At 44.6% G+C, this 16,648-nt stretch overlaps 1 protein-coding gene across 2 annotated transcripts; it reads right to left on the reverse strand.

The window, feature by feature from the left end:
- Window positions 1-1,144: 1,144 nt before the first annotated feature.
- Window positions 1,145-2,243, reverse strand: LOC100382201 (CASP-like protein 1U2). Of its 2 annotated transcripts, none has more exons than XM_008670102.3 (3): window positions 2,143-2,243; window positions 1,809-2,030; window positions 1,145-1,662 (listed from the first exon to the last, which is right to left on the reverse strand). In XM_008670102.3, exons 2-3 carry the CDS (start codon window positions 2,006-2,008, stop codon window positions 1,293-1,295), a joined length of 570 nt encoding a protein of 189 aa, XP_008668324.1. In that variant the 5' UTR covers window positions 2,009-2,030; window positions 2,143-2,243; the 3' UTR covers window positions 1,145-1,292. The 2 variants fall into 2 exon arrangements, with proteins under 2 accessions (XP_008668324.1, NP_001168431.1); NM_001174960.1 differs by having other exon boundaries at window positions 1,148-1,662; window positions 1,809-2,027; window positions 2,143-2,200.
- Between the last annotated feature and the right edge of the window lie 14,405 nt (window positions 2,244-16,648).

The following is a 16,648-nucleotide window of genomic DNA, read 5'->3' on the forward strand; positions in this document are numbered from 1 at the left end:
CGCGGATTGTCCGGCCGTGCTTAGAGCTGATCCGCCGTATAGAGAAGATGACGACAGCAGTTGTCCCAGATACGAGTTCATCGGGATACCATAATATGGCTGGGACTAAAAAACTATTTGTTGCTGATGTTTTTGGTGCGGTTGTTTCGGTGCCCAATTTAGGTGACAAAATCAGGCGTACACCTCATTTTCTCTATATACTTATTCATACTTTTAATTTGATCGTCACATACAGACCTTTTAGGAGATTGAACAACATCGGATGTCACGGTGTAACTTATAGTGAGGCGTTGCATGAAGTCCCCAGCGGAGTCTCCAATCTGGTCATCAATCAATAGGCTTGTACCGCCTGAAGGTGCCCTCTTCGGGAGTGCGGATGGTCCGCAGCACAGGGCCGAATGGTCCATAACCTCGCTGCAGGAGCAACTCCTTCCCTGTGTTGCTCCGGATGGTTCACACTCTAGATCGGATGGTCAGCGATGGCATAGGGTCATCTTCCTCCTCGCAGGAACCTAGATCTCGCTCCTTAGGAGAGAGATCCTAGGGTGCTCCGAGTCGGCAGGCCACCCGAGCATCCCGAGACTACGTACAGTCGCTTATCTGATTAAGAAATCAGATCGAGGAAGAGATCGCCCTCATAGTAGATGACCAAGCTTGTTAGGGTGATTTCCAAGGGTTGTCTTGGGGTCAGCAGGCCATCCAAGACGGATCTAGACGACGTAGAGTCGAATAGGGGTGGAGCCGTGGAGGTGGGTATGCGGAAAACTACGACTACAACTACGTTACATCTATTCATAGGACATGAATGATAAAAAAAGTAATAGATTGGTTCGATTAAATTGTGTTCGGGATTCTCAATCGGCCGTACCCCTTCATATATAGGGAAGAGGTCTGATCCCATTCCTAGGCGATAGCCAACATATTCTATGTGATTAGATGATAACCACGCACGAGATAAAGATAATCGTCCGAGTCAATCTGATCGCGGGGGTGTGAACCGTCCGATCCTATGAGATAAAGATAATCATATGAGTCAATCTGATCGCGGGGGTGCGAATCGTCTGAACCATAGGACCAGACGGTCCGCAAATTTTGGTGTTCAACACATTCATTTTTGTTCCAAAAAATTGAACTGGAGCAGCCAGATGGAAATCAAATATATGATTTGTGCTGAAATTTTTTCGAAGGATAGCTTATCGTAGTGGCATTCAGTTGACATAAATTGGAATTTCGCTGGCAGAAAGCCTTCACACTCACAGTACTCAACATCACCTGACAAATAATAACCAAGATCAGTAGTAGTCGCCTGATTCCGACGAGAGGGGCCACACGGAGAAGGGCAGCGGCACGTCCTTAGCGACGGCGGCGGACACAGCGGAGATGCTCGCGGCGATCGACAGGAGCTCGGACCTGCGCACCTGCTCGCGGAATCGGCCACCACCTGCGACGGTGCACGCGTCGATCTCGGGGCCGTAGGCGATGACCGCCGCGACCACCGCGCCCGTCGCCGCGTTGACCAGCGCGAGCACCACGACGTCGAGGACAACCAGGATGATCCGGGGAAGCTTGGGCGCCTCGTCGCCGTCGTCGCCCTTCACGACCTGTAGGTAGATGGCTGCTGCCTCCAGCACCGCCGCCGCGATGTTCAAAACTACCAGGAAACTGCAGCGACGTGTGTAGAGTAGAGCATATACTATCAGAAGTTAGAATAATTGATGATGCAACGACGATGACGTACGTAAGATCATATCTATCTAGTTATCTAATCATGCTCTGCTTACGAAGAAATTAAAAGAAAATATACTTACACGAAGGGCCGGTAGTTCTTGAACATGATAGTGACCTTGGCGGCGCCGCCGTGGCCGTAGATGGTGCAGTCGCTGGTGGCGGTGGCCATGACGACCGCCGAGATGAGCGACAGAACCAGCGTGGACAGCCTGAGCAGCAGCGTCACCGCCTTGGAACCGTTTGGCTTCTCGGACATCACATGGCAGCTGGATGAGTACATGGCTAAGCACGCTCTGCTTCTGCTACACAGATTATTTTCACGAAATTCAAGTTAGACTTAACTTGTATATGTAGTGGCCATTTTTTTTAACCATGTCTACCCAAAGGTCTCTACAAAACGATGAGTACACGTACCTTTCCTGGCTAAGCAGTTAGGACTGGCTCTGCTTCTGCACTTTGTGCTCCTGCTACTGATGCCAAGAGTTGTTAGCTTCAAGCACCTATTTATATGTTTATTTATACAACTATTATGCCGAGATCACGAACACCTACAGCGATGACGTCTTTAATTGATGAGCCCCAGCTGATAGGGGTGGGTCACACCACGGTTAGCGACGACGTCTTCGATTGTTGTGCCCGGCGCGGTCGTCGTCGCTAGGGGCGCCATGGTCAGGGAAAACATACTGAGGTCGTCGCGGCAGCGACGTCGTCGACTGAGGGGCCGACGACGGCGTCGTTGTGAGGGGCCATTGGCGGCATGGTTTTCCACGCAGCGCATGCAGGTCAGTCATCACGGGCGGGGCAAGCTTCTCTACTGCTGCATACGCTGACCCTGCTGACTGCTGTACTGCGTAAGAAATATATATGTGTTTTTTATCTATGGCTATACAAGGACAATAAGAAAGGTAACCCGTACTCGAACGCGCGGGCTACGAAAGAGATACAAGGCTGTCACCACTTGCTGTCTACCCTTACACTTCATGATGTACGAGTACGAGGCAAAGAAAGGTAACCCACAGCCTAGACACCATGCATATACGCTAGCTATTGATTACTACTCTAATCTTATTCTTAAAATTAGATTACCAATTAAGAACGATGAACCCTTAAGCAAAAATAATAGAACAATACCTACACTTAACCTACTATATTGATCTAAGTGTCCTAGGTGTGGACTTGGAATCAGGTCACATCCGTTGAGGTGGTACGGATGGCAATGGATCGGGTTCGGATTTGGGTGGAGCAAAAACCTACCCACGATCGTATCCATGAAGTCTAACGTAACTAAACTCGCTTGTGATCGCTCTAGCGGATGCAATTCCAAACCCACTCCCGAACCTGTCGGGTTTCAAGTCACCCGTGGATTTTTATTTAGTGTACACTTTTAAAAAAATAATTTAGTTATAAGCAATTTAGTACCAACAATAATTAAGTTATATATATATACACACACAATTTTAAGCATTATCACGTTGAGCAACAACAATATATTTCATGAATCATTGGACAAGTCATTACTATTGTATTTTAATCATTTTTACGCAAAATAAAGAACCAACTAAATTCGGGTCGGGTGCGTGTCACCAAGGTTGGAATAGAAACTCGCACCCACACCCGCAAAACTTCGAGTCAGGTGTGACGCAACCGTGGTAAAAATCTTCACTCGTATCCGTCGGGTTTTAGATTTGCAGGTTAAATTGGTATCCCTACAAGGCAAGCTAGATGGTTGCCGATAGACCCCACATTTATGCCAAACTCTCTCCCCCCTCTGTTTTTATTCTACACTATGTTTTACAAAAATGTTTCAAAAGCACATAATAGTCGGGTATAGACAAGTCTGGTTGAGAATTAATCAATGTGGAAAACCTAGCCTTGATTCCTCGATAACAGTGACAAAAAGAAATGAAATTAAGATAACACAAGTAAAGAAGATATACGAGGACAAGCTAAGTCCAAAGATAAAAACAACAATGATTCCTCGATAACAGTGCCAAAAAGCTTATTAATTGGGTATCTTAATGACCCACACAGACATCCACAAGCGTATGGACAGAGTTGTTGCTTTCACCTAGGAGTATTCTAAGGTTTTAACAAATTTATATGGAATGTATGTGTTTCAACATGGGTTGTAAGTTGTAACAACATCTAAGGACAAGATAGATTGATGTAGGAGAGAGGATAACTATGGTACACACTACCAGACACAACTGCTTTGCCGAGTGTTTCAGGCACTCGGTAAAGCCTAGAAAACACTCGGCAAACTCTTTATCGAGTGTGACTCTTGTCGGTGAACTGTACATTGACAAGGACTTCTTTGTCAAGTACTTTTCGTCTGGCACTCGGCAAAGACTTTACCGAGTGTCACCTGGTACTCGGCAAAGAAAAGCCGCCGTCACGACGCCAAGGGACGGTGACAGAGCCTTTGTCGAGTGTCCGACCTGACACTCCGCAAAGGATCCCTCTTTGTCGAGTGCCTTCTGGACCTGACACTCGGCATATAAGGCTCCAGGAGCCCCTTTGCCAGCCCCTTTGTCGAGTGCTCTAGGAGGCACTCGGTAAAGGCCCCCTCTTTGCTGAGTGCGTGTTGAACTAGCGCTCGGCAAAAAGGCTCTAGTGGGTCCCTTTGCCACAGTCCACATGGAATCATAAAACTTCTTTGGAAACCTGCTAGGTTTCTACACATAGTGTGTGACAACTTACACGAAACAACGTCAAAATTTTATCGGTCTCTACATATGATATCATGACATCTTGACAAGTTACACGATTTTCTGACTTTTTTTGTGTTTTATAAAAATTTAAGCACAACTGGATAGCAAGTTCGCGATCATGTTTTGTGAGCATGGTGCTCGAAAATTCTGGTATGTTCCTGAAATAGACCGTAACTTGTACTAAATAATATGAATACCATTTTTGAATTCATTGTTTTTCATGTTTCGAGTGACATGCAGTTCAAATATGAATTATCCGGAGAAATTCAATTCAACGAGATAAATATAATAGTTATAGCAAACACTTTGATAATTGTGCCAGGATTGAACATGTAGGTATATATACAGTAGGAACACACCACAAAAAGTTTAGGAAAAAAGAAAAAAATAAATATACTTTGTGGAGTGTCAAAGAAAGACATTCAACAAAATAAAAGTTTGACGAGTGTTTGGTAGGTAACACTCAGCAAAGAAAAATATTTTGCCGAGTGTCAACATCTGACACTTGGCAAAGTTAACGGCCGTCAACTATAGATGGTTGCTGACGACCCTTTGTCGAGTGTTGCATTTCACCGAGCCTTTGCCGAGTGTCTTTCTATGCCGAGGGTTTTGCCCTCGTTAAATTAGGTCTATGCCAAGAGTGGCACTCGGCAAAGCGCCAAACACTCGGCAAAGAGCCGAATTCTGGTAGTGACAGAACTAAAAGTTAACAATAAGGTTTGTTCTAAACTTGCTTACCTCAGGCACTAGCCTCGGTTTAGTTGGTGATAAGTCCTGTTCAACCTATCACTCTATGATATACTAAATGTGGGTCATTATAAATGACCAGCATGTCTATCACCACAGTACTGCATCAACAACTTTGCCGAATGCTACAGGCACATGGCAAAGCCAGAAACACACTTGGCAACCGTTTGTCGAGTGTCACATTTGGCAAAGAGTACGACAAAAAAGTTACTAGCAAAGGGCTCTTTGTCGAATGTCAAAAAACACTCGGCAAACGAAAAATCGAAACCCCTGAAAAACAACATTTTTTAATCGAGGGAGGCACCCATTTTCCTACCATTTCTCGTGTAGAGTACACGCGATCTCATGACCTCTCTCTCACGCATGACCTCCTCTACAACACCACCTCTATCTCACTTTTGTCTTTATTACATTTTATTTCCAAACATATTATAACAAACTGAGGTAAATGAATTCAAATGAAAAGCTTGTCAACTACAGAGTTGCATAACTTTTTGAAATCTACAACTTTGATTTTGGTAGTTTCTTCATTCGAGGTCGCTTACAAAATTTGAAAACTTCAAACATAATTTTCTATGATAAGATTATTTTAAATCAAAAAGTTGTCAACTATAAAGTTAAATAACTTTTCAAGACCAACACCTTTAATTTTGGTAGTTTTTACATCTGACATCGTTTGAAAATTTTGAATTTTAAAACTCAAGCATAGTATTGCATGACAAGATGATTTCCAATCAAAAGTTGCCAACTGCAAAGTTCCATAACTTATCAAGAGCTACAACTATCGTTTTGGTGGTTTCTCATCCGAGGTCGTTTGAAAAAATCGATTTTAATTCAAACATAGTTTTTGTTGATAAGATGACTTCAAATCGAAAAGTTGCCAACTACAACATTCTATAACTTCTCAAGGTTTACAAAGTTTATTTTTGGTTGTTTGATCATTTATTCATCCAACATGGTGGTTCTAACATTGTTCTCAAATCTTATATATCTCTCTCTCTTGTAGTTTCATAAATTACAAGCGAGATATATATGTTTTGTGAAAAAATACTTTTATTTTGTCATATGATGAAATGACCAAAAAATTGTATATCTTGATGAGTTATACAACTTTGTAGTTGAAAACTTTTCATTTGAATTAATTTGCTGCTTCAAATGTGATTTGAAAATTGTCTTTTCCTAGAGTTAAAAAACACTCGACAAAGAAGCTCTTTGTCTAGTTTAAAAGAACACTCAGCAAAGCGCTTCTTTGTCGAGTGTCGAAAAAACACTCGACAAACCACTTGGCACTCGGCAAAGAGCCGGATTCCGGTAGTGCCACCTCTCGCCTGCCCTTAGCAACCCATGGAGTACAAGGAAAAAAATATAACACTCAACTTAGACACCATGTCTAAGTTATTGATTACTACTCTAATGTCATTCCTTGAATTAGAGTACTCAGTTAAGCATGATGAACCCATAAGCCGATATGATAGAACAATACTTACAATTGATTTGCTTTATTGATCCATGGTATCATGGGTGTAAAAAAGACTTTGAATGAGGTCATACTCATTGTGGTATAGTTTGATGAGTATTGATGGTGCTTAAACACCTTTTCACCGTTAATTTCCCTGCATAAAAATAAGGAAGAGAATTAGGTGGACTCACAAAGCTAGAGAGTCCACCTAACTCCCCCTCACTTTTTATGCAAGGAAATTAACTTTGAAAATGGTGTTTAAGCACCATCAATACTCATCAAGATCAGCGGTGACCGCAGGTCGTCGTATGACCTAGATGCCCATGAATGGCTTGCCTGTGACATGGAGGTCACAGACTAGGTGCATGTCAATCCAGGAGACCAAGCTAGGCCACATGGATGTTGCTGACAATCTGATTATCCAGCAGTCATGCATGTACTCCATGATGTGAGGCATAAACTTTGTTAGACTATCTCTCTCCGTGGGGAGAGCTTCGACAAGAAGTTGTGGTTGGGGTCAGAGAGAATTCAAAATTTTGGAAGACAACATGTATGCAAGGCAGCAAGGGAGATCACATAGGAAATGGAAAGAAGAGCTACAAGGATAGTAAGAGTCACATAGGAAAAACATAATAGGACCTTACATCGAACGTGGATGCTGAACCTGGATGAGGACTTCGGATCTGTTTGGTAGGGCCTTAGGTTCTCTAAAAACAACTTCGGCTCTAACTTCTCTAGTAAAGCAGCTTTTCCAGAGAAGCCAAAGTTGTTTTCAGTCGTTTAACAAAAAAAGTGGTTTCTCCTCTGTTTTTTCAAAGGGACAATTATGGTTATACCCCTTCTCTGGTCTTGCAATTGTGATTTTACCCATTGTTTTCCAACTTTGTGATTGTATCCCTCTATTTTGAAAATTAAGATGCTATTTGTCCCTCCACCTAACACCGTTAGTGAAAGTCGGAATTAGTGATTAAAAACTAAAAATGAGGGGTAAAATCACAATTGCAAAGTGAAAGAAGTGCATAATCACAATTAACCCTAAAAATTTAAACATTATTTTCAGGATTAATTATGATTATACCATTTTCTCACCTTTGCAATTGTGATTTTACTCCTCACCTTTTTTTAATAAATTATGATTTTCACTAATGGTGTTAAGGGGAGGGGCAAATAATGGCTTCGTTTTCAAACTAGAGGGATAAAAACACAAAGTTGAAAAACGAGGGGTAAAATCGCAATTGCAATACGAGAGAAGGGTATAATCATAATTGTCCTTTTTTTAAATGGGCCCTGTATTATAGGTAAGGAAGAGGCGTGAACAGGAAGTGATATAAGACCTAAACAAAAAGTGAGTTGGCGGTAAGAAGACTATTTTACAAAATTTGAAAAAGTTAGAGCTGATTGAGCCGCATTTTGCGGCTTCTCCTGTGTAGTAAAAAACAGCTCTAGCTTTTCAAGTGAAGCCATTTTTAAAAGCGGTGTTTAGGATGGCTTTAGCATTTTTTTAAAAAAAAAAGAAAAAAATAGAGTTGAAGTCCTACCAAAAAACCCTCCGTATCACCGGATGGCGGATGCTATACCTATATAGGTAGATGTTTCGGGCTTTTAGGTACAAAGATTTATATATACAAGTAGTCACTTACCTTTGAATTGTTTCTTATATGGGCCATAATTTTGTAAATCTCTTGTAATTTCAACACTATTGGATCTTCCTTTCTTATTAATATAATAGGCAACTCTCCTGACGGTTCGTGTGTGTGTGTGTATATATATATATATATATTGTTGGTAATGGAAGCTCAGAGTTTCTGATAGGCATGGGAAGCTCCAGCTAGGGTAGTGGTCACACGCGTGGTCAGGTTCGGCTAGTGGGACGCGTGCGTCCGCGCGACTGTGGGACACGTTTATGCATGTGTAAACATGTGTTATATTTTACGTAAACAGAAGGTATGCACGTGGTGGGGTCAAGTTAGGATGGATGAAGGTGGGCCAGCGTTGTGTTCGCTGGTCAGGTAGTTGGTTCCTACTCATGTTTATGCTAGCATATTTAATGGTTCAGACTTGCACAACAGGAGAGCGACAACAAACCTTTCATTGGTTCGTTCTGGTGAGTCCACACACCATCGCGATTAGCGCGCCCACGCAGCTGAAAGTTACCGTATATATCGGATAGAAGATATGGAGCCAATCGTGCATGGGAGCTCAGGTGGATTCCAGCGTAAAATGTGAACCAAAAAGCGTAAATGGGTATAATTTTAGTGTAAATCATCGATCTATTTCATAACAAAAACATGTATGGAAACAAAAGAAATCTTATTAAAATGCTTTATTTCCTCCATAAATATAGGATCTCTCCAACATCCATGCATCAAGGCTCATTAGAACCATTTTATGATATATACTGATACTAATTATACTATACGGTGAAGTTATTTATGCACTACGGTAGACTGCATAAAAAACTGTTTTCTACTTCATGTGCACAAATTTAGGATGGCAAGAATATGAGTTGAAAAGGAAATGGATCTGCATACGCGAGATTTATGGAATCCTGGCAAATGACCTCATTTCTTAGCGGTTGCCTTTTTCTAAATTTCTATTTTGTTGCGTAAATGTGTGGGTCGTAAATATATCATATACATATGGCATAAATTGTAGGAACCCAATACACACTGGATTAAGTAAACGGGATAATGCATAAAATCAATAAACTGTTTGCGTAAAATGTGAATAGAAATATTATAAACAGACAAATAGATGGAAGCGGAGCCATGAACTGAAATATTGGTCATAAAAATCTATTGACATTGGCATAAATATGTATACAAAATAGCATCAAAATAGGACCGCCGCCCTGCGGAACCGCCGCCTTGCATCTGGGATGCGCCACCACTTCGTGCCTAGGGGAGCCTGCCGTCGTCGCTCGCGCCTAGGGAAGTCCACCATCGCCGCTCCCACCTTGGATGGCATCGTAGTCGTACGCGCTTAGGGGTCAACCCTCGCGCGCGTGCATCCTGAGATCCGTCGCATCAGCAGCTCGCACCTCGTCGTCATGCACACCTTAGGGGTGCTGTCGTTGCTCACGTGCCCCCGAGATCCACCATCACGCCGCCACAACTGCTCCCACCTCACCGTCGTACGCAACTCAAGGGGTCGCCGCCGCATGCACCTAAGGGAGACGCTACCGCGCTCGTGCCCCACAGGATCCGCCGCAGCGGTCGCTGCCACCTCACCATCGTGCGCACCTCATGGGGCCACCGCCGCGTGCGTGCCCTAGAGCTCCCACCTCGCCGCTCCCACCTCGCCGCCGTGCGCGCCTCAGGGGTTTAGGGTTTTGTTTCATATTCCATTTGTGATCCTGGCCATACATAAATTTTTTATTTTAATCTAGTTGTTTTACCACTACATTCACTAGAAGAAACTGGTTAAAGAATGTGGGTGAAAAACCGTCGAACTTAATGTAATAGGTCGTCGAACTTACAATAAGAACGTGGGTTTACCGACGAATATAGCCGACGGCGATTTTTGGACGAACTTAAAGAAGTAAGTTCGACGGCCCCCACGTTCTTAAGGTTACGAACGTGGGTACCGTCGAACTTAACATTAAGAACGTGGGTTTTTAAGTTCGACGGGGGCAGTCGAATTTTTTCCCATAAGTTCGACGGCACCCACGTTCTTACATTTAAGTTCGACGGGGCCACGTGGTCGTCGAACTTATGGGTCCTGCGTGGGTCGGCGAGGGCTGCCCATTAAGTTCGACGGTACCCACGTTCTTAACCTTAAGAACGTGGGTACCCACGTTCTTAACTCTTTTCCAGAAAAAAAATAAAAAATACAGAAATGAAAAATTAGACACACATAATATCACATGCAACACAAAATATCACATACAATACAGATTTCAAACACATGGATATATGTTCATATTACAAATTCACACAAGTCCAAATACATAAGTTCACAAATTCACATAATTAAGTCCAAATACATAAGTTCACAAATTCGCATAAGTTCACATCCATAGTTCACATTTGTAGTTCACAAGTTCAAATACACAAGTTCAAACATTAGCTCCATCGCTCTCGATCAAGACATCGGATTGTTGTTCGTAGCTCCACCACTAGAGTTGAGACATCTGTCCGCAAAGTTATCGTGAGGGGGAGGAGTCACTTGATGAGAGCCGGCGGCGCGTCCCGCTCGCGGTGGCGCGGCCCCCTCACGGTGGCGCGGCGGCGGCGCGGGCTGCCGGCGGTGGCAAGGCGGCGGCGCGGCCTGGCGCGGGTGACAGAGAGGAGCGCGTGGGCGGGAAGAGACATGGCGTGAGAGAGAGAGAGAGCCGCGCGCGTGGGATTTTTTATTTAGGTCTTCAGGATTAAGTTCGTCGGTGTCCAAAAGCCTGACGAACTTAACTTAAGAACGTGGGTACCCACGTTCCTAACTCGTTAAGTTCGACAGTTCTATCTAGGGCCCACGAACTTAACTTAAGAACGTGGGTACCCACGTTCTTAATGTAACCCATGAACTTAACTCAAGTAAGAACATGGGTACCCACGTTCTTAATTTTACCCACGAACATTTATCAGTTTCTTGTAGTGATTGCAACCATCAGTATCATGCAAACATCGATATATGCCATGATTTGTATGGTCTCATCATTGAAGAGCACGTCCCACACCTGCTGGAAGAAGTTCTCTCGTATATCTTCAGTCATCAGGCACACACCACCATACATACTTGCTTAAATAAAAAAGGCAAGTGTGTGTGTTTGCAAAGAAAATTAAAGGCAAGCTGGCACAAAAGCTACCCCGACGGTGGCGAGGATGACGATCTGGTCATTGCTATCGGTCCTCCTCTGCATCACCTTCGGTGCCGAGATGACGCCACAATCCTTGATATTGTAGTCATCGAACGCACGCAACATGGCAAGTACCAATGACTCTTCGCTGGGCTGCCATACGAAGTGCACCCCGGGCTCATCAGCGAGGTAGTACACCTGGCCGTTGCACCACCGAATGTGCTACTCCTCTACATACATCACGTTCGAGGACACTCACACAACGTCAGCAACGGCCTCATCCCAGCGCACAAGAATTCATGGTCGGTCAGTAGCGACTTACGTGGCAGGTTAGACTTCAGGTGGACGATGATATGGACGGCGTGATGGCACATCGTCGGATGCGGTGCCCAGAACAAACCGAGAGTCGCCGACGTTGGCGATGACCATGAGGTCCCCCTGCGTGACGATGGACATCGCGGTGCAGCCGCTTTGGACCGCGTCCAAGCGGCGGCTTTGCCGCAGCTTGTCGTACACGACGGTGCATGCGCCCACGTAGGACTGCTTTCATAGGTCGAACTGGTAGTCGCCAAGCTTCTTCTCGTTGTCGATGAGTGACGCCAACGCGAGCGCCTCCTGCTAGTGGTGTTTGATCGGGGTTTCCAAGTAAAAACCATGGATTAGTCCTTAGCGTTGGTTTATGAAAATGACTCACAAGTCAGATCCATAGAAAAAATATTATGGAGAATAGATGCCACGCGTGCAAAAGAAAAGAATTTAAGTTGAAAAACATTATTCAAACAAAAGAAATTGCATGCAAGATTCTTATTTAAATACTACTCGCTCCATCCAAAATATAATTCAAGAATCTCGGTGATACTTATCTACTACTTGTGCAAGGGTAGCAGGTGGGCTTGGGGAGAGATGTAGTAGATATTTTTTATGTCATAGATGTAGACATAAACACATGTGGTGTAGTGGTAGCTGTACTGCTCGTAGTTGCTTAAGGGGTCGCCGGTTTGAATCTCCTTGAGGCCATTTGTGTTTTTTAATTCTAGCTAGACGTGGACTGTACGTGGGAATGAGAATGAGTTTTGCGGGGAGGGGGAATGAGAATGACAGAACAGAGAATGGTGGTAGAACATGGAGAATGAGCTGGGGAGGGGGAATGGAAAAGATAGAACAAGGAATGAGAATGGCAGAACAGAGTGGCAGAACAAGAAATGGTAGGCTATGTTATAGCCTTAATAAGTAATAGAGATACACACACGATTAGTCCATAGAACTGAAGCTAGTTGGCATGATGCTAAGGTGCCACAAGTTGACACGCATGCATACACATGTTAGGGGAATGAGAATGAGTTTTGCGGGGAGTGGGGAATGGGAAAAGCAGAACAAGAAATGAGAATGAGAGAACAAATAATGGTGGTAGAACATGAGAATGGACCGTGTGGGAAGAGAGAATGAGATGAGTAGAATAAAAAATGAGAATGACATAATAGGAAATAGTGGTAGAACATGAAATGGTAGGCTAACTTGCAGTCTTAATAAGCTTTACAGATACACGAGAGTAGTCCATATAACTGAAGCTAGTTGGCAACTTGGCATGATGCCAAGGTGCCACAAGTGGACACGAATGCATACACGTGTTAGCGTTGATGATGCTGGATCGGAGACCAAATCAGAGCACAAAAGAATAAAAGTATCTACGCTGACCAGCTAGTCGGTCTTGTATCGACTCTGGCTTCATTTAATTTGTCACGATTTCTTCCGTCGCCATTACATCGCGCAATCCTTGTCACGGAGCGACGACTTCGAGTCCACGCAGTCGCCGCCTCGGCGGCTTCATCGACTAGTAGCACGCACGTACGAGGCCTGGCTGCGGGGCGCAGCTCCATCGCCCAGAGGTAGCTAGGAATTAGGATTGTTCGTCGTCTCATGCGTCGAGCAGCAGCTAGCGACAACGAAGCGTCGCCGTCTCCTGGGCTACGATTCTACTCTTGTCTCCCTCACGCGAATCGTGGCGTCCGGCGGTGGTTGCCGCGCTTGTCCTCAAGAGTTTTGGACCTTTTGGTTGGTTAGCCTCTGGCCGCAGGAGTACTGGACCAGTACATGCTTTGACGTCGCACCAACACCCGGCTTCTGTCCGTCCCACCCTGTTTTTTTTTTTTGTGTGTGTGTGTCTGTCGTCGTGGCATACCACGTGCCGAAGAAACTCCGAACAAAAATAGTACCAAGATATTAAATTCAGTTAGTGTGTGTATATATATATATATAAATTGATATTTTTGTATATCTTACTACGTATGCAGTCTTGAGGTAAATATAAAATCTAGTGAAAATCGTTGCGAGCGGCTAACATAGGTCATCCGCTCGTAAAAAGATTTACTTGCAACACTACAAGAATGAAAATTATTTTCGACGACCAAAAACGCAAAAAAAAATAAGGTCTATGTCACCGAAAATAAGTTATTTTCGACGACATTGATCTTATTTTCGACGATTTTTAGCCGAAAATAAGCCCTTATTTTGTGTGGCTTTATCTAGGCCACTGAAAACTGTATAGCCTTGTTTTCGACGGCCTGGTCCTGGCCGCCTAAAATAAACAATTTTCAGAGGAAAAAACATGCAAAAAAATAAAATTAGTAGCAATTTCAACAACAATATATATCATAACAATACAAATTCTCAAAATTACACACATTCACCACAAATATCACAATTCCTCATCAATACATCACAATCTACCACAATACCTCACAAATCCATTACAATCCACCACAAACTCACAAATCCATCACAATATACCACAAATACATCAGAATCCATCAAAGTTCATAACAAATGTATCACACCGGCCAAATTTACCACAAGAGTCAAATCATCACATATAAGGGTCGTTTGAGTTGTGACCACGACCTCCAAAAGCGAAGAACTTGTTTATTAAGAGCACCTAGAGGGGGTGCACTACCGGACACAGCTCCTTTGCCGAGTGTCTCAGACACTCGGCAAAGGCTATTTTACACTCGGCAAAGAACGCTCGGCGAACTGTACATCGGCAACGGCCTCTTTGCCGAGTAATTTTTGTCGGGCACTCGACAAAGAATTTGCCGAGTGCCATTTGGCACTCGGCAAAGAAAAGTCACCGTCACGGCGCCAAGTGACGGTGACGGATCCTTTGCCGAGTGTCTTCTTAGGCACTCGGCAAAGAGGCCAATTTTGCCGAGTGTCTGCTATCATGGCCCTCGGCAAAGACGACTCCAGTGGGCCCCACCGCCAGTCCCTGTGCCGAGAGCTCTCGTAGGCACTCGGCAAAGGAGGCTTCTTTGCCGAGTGTCTAGTGGACTGGCTCTCGGCAAAGAGTCCTCCAGTGGGCCCCTTTGCCAGCCCCTATGCCGAGTGCCATCGTCATAGCACTCGGCAAAGAAGGCTTTACCGGTTCCCAGGTTTCCTCCTTTGCCGAGTGCCATGGTCATAGCACTCGGCAAAGAAGGCTTTACCGGTTCCCAGGTTTCCTCCTTTGCCGAGTTCCATGGTCATAGCACTCGGCAAAGATACCCTTTGCCGAGTGTAACACTCGGCAAAGTGACCAGGAAGTCCCTTTTTTATTTGTTTTTGCTGTTCCATCCAAACAAACAGAAGATATATATCATTCACATCACATTATATATCATTCGCATCACAGAATCAACACATTTATCATCAACATCATATATATCACAAATATCACCACATAAATCAGGTTTCACAGCACATAAGTCTCAATAAGTATCTCACAAGACCAAGTATAACTAACATCACCAACACTCACGAATATAAGTCTGGATCATCACAAAACAGGTCATCAACAAGGTGGGCATCTGGACTGGTTCGGCGAAGGGCTGGACGAAGTGTGAGGGTTGTTCGACGCCGCCGATTGACCCTGCACAGAGAAGAGATTGCATGTGTGAGAACATATGAATACATATCATGCAGTACTAAAATTTTGATACTCACAGGAGTAGTGAACTCAGCAGGGTCAGCTGCAGGGAACAACGGAGGTGGTGGAGCATGACCCTGTGCGGCGCCAAGGCTCTGCATGTACGCGAACATCTCTGCCATCCTCTTCTCCAGCTCCTCACGTTGCCTCCTCTCATCATCTAGCTGAGTCTGTAATATTTCGCCCTAATGTTACGATAATGCAAAGAGAAGATATATAATAATCAATGAACGATGAATAGATAAGGAATAACCTGGAGTTGCTGGATACGATGCTGTGAGCTGTCCTACCGAGGTCGTATGGCTGGGCTCGCACTCGTGCTCCTTGCTCGCACCTGAGAGAGAGTGGGAGTGGAGGACGAGTCGATTGCCCCGTCGGCAATCCAGTACCGCCCATGCCTCTTGCCTCCTCCGACCCTCATGAGGACATCTCCGTCGATGTCCTCTGTCCTCGGATCGTAATCTGGCCCATGGACCTCCTTGGCCATGGCGGTGTACTCACTGAGGCGGCTGTGGACGGCGGGGTTGGTGTACGCCTCGGGCCCGTCATCCGGGTTATAGGTGACGTCGGACGTCGCCTTCCCCTTGTGGGCCATAGCATATGCCAAGAACGTGGAGCAAGGCGCGCCACCATGTGCCGCCGACTGCGAGAAAACCAACGAGATGGTTAGAAATCATGTCTAATCGAAAGTTATATACCTAAATAAAAAAGAGTGCGTACCCAAGCTTCCGCGTATTTGCCCAGGCTGCGGCTGCCTTGATGGTGGGAGGGACCTTGCATCATCAAACGCCGTTCCCGGCTAGAGTTGTGCGCCTCGTCCCACTCAGCCGAGCACCACCTCTACACCATCTGCTCCCAGCACTCAGGATGCGCGGCGCACCAATGAGGAATCGTCTAAAAAAATACAAGTACACGGCATATCAGAAGATAAAATTAAGCATATTTAGTACCAATAATAAAGTTTTGTATTTACCTGCAAGTACTGGTCCGGAGTCAACGACATGGTTCGGGCGTCCTTCTTGCTCACCTTCTCCCCAAGGACGGAGCCGTGGTAAGTGATGATGGCCTAGATGCGTGCCTCGTAGTGCATGTCCACGACGAGCTTCTTACAGCTCGTGGTAGCCACCACATCCGCCCTGGCCTCATATCCAGCCTCGCATCTGAAGAAATCCTACATACAAAGACGATGTATCCATACATTATTTCAAGAATATGCAACAAATGCGACTTATTAAACAATATAGTGCGAGGAA

The sequence above is a fragment of the Zea mays genome, chromosome 2 (assembly GCF_902167145.1).
Source record: "Zea mays cultivar B73 chromosome 2, Zm-B73-REFERENCE-NAM-5.0, whole genome shotgun sequence".
In the NCBI taxonomy this organism is placed as follows: domain Eukaryota; kingdom Viridiplantae; phylum Streptophyta; class Magnoliopsida; order Poales; family Poaceae; genus Zea; species Zea mays.

Excerpts from the sequence above, each read along its gene's own strand:
- LOC100382201 (XM_008670102.3), bottom strand. The coding sequence starts at position 2,008 with ATGTACTCATCCAGCTGCCATGTGATGTCCGAGAAGCCAAACGGTTCC. Across the intron at positions 1,663-1,808 it reads AAGAACTACCGGCCCTTCGT|TTTCCTGGTAGTTTTGAACA; the intron begins GTAAGTATATTT and ends ACGTCGCTGCAG.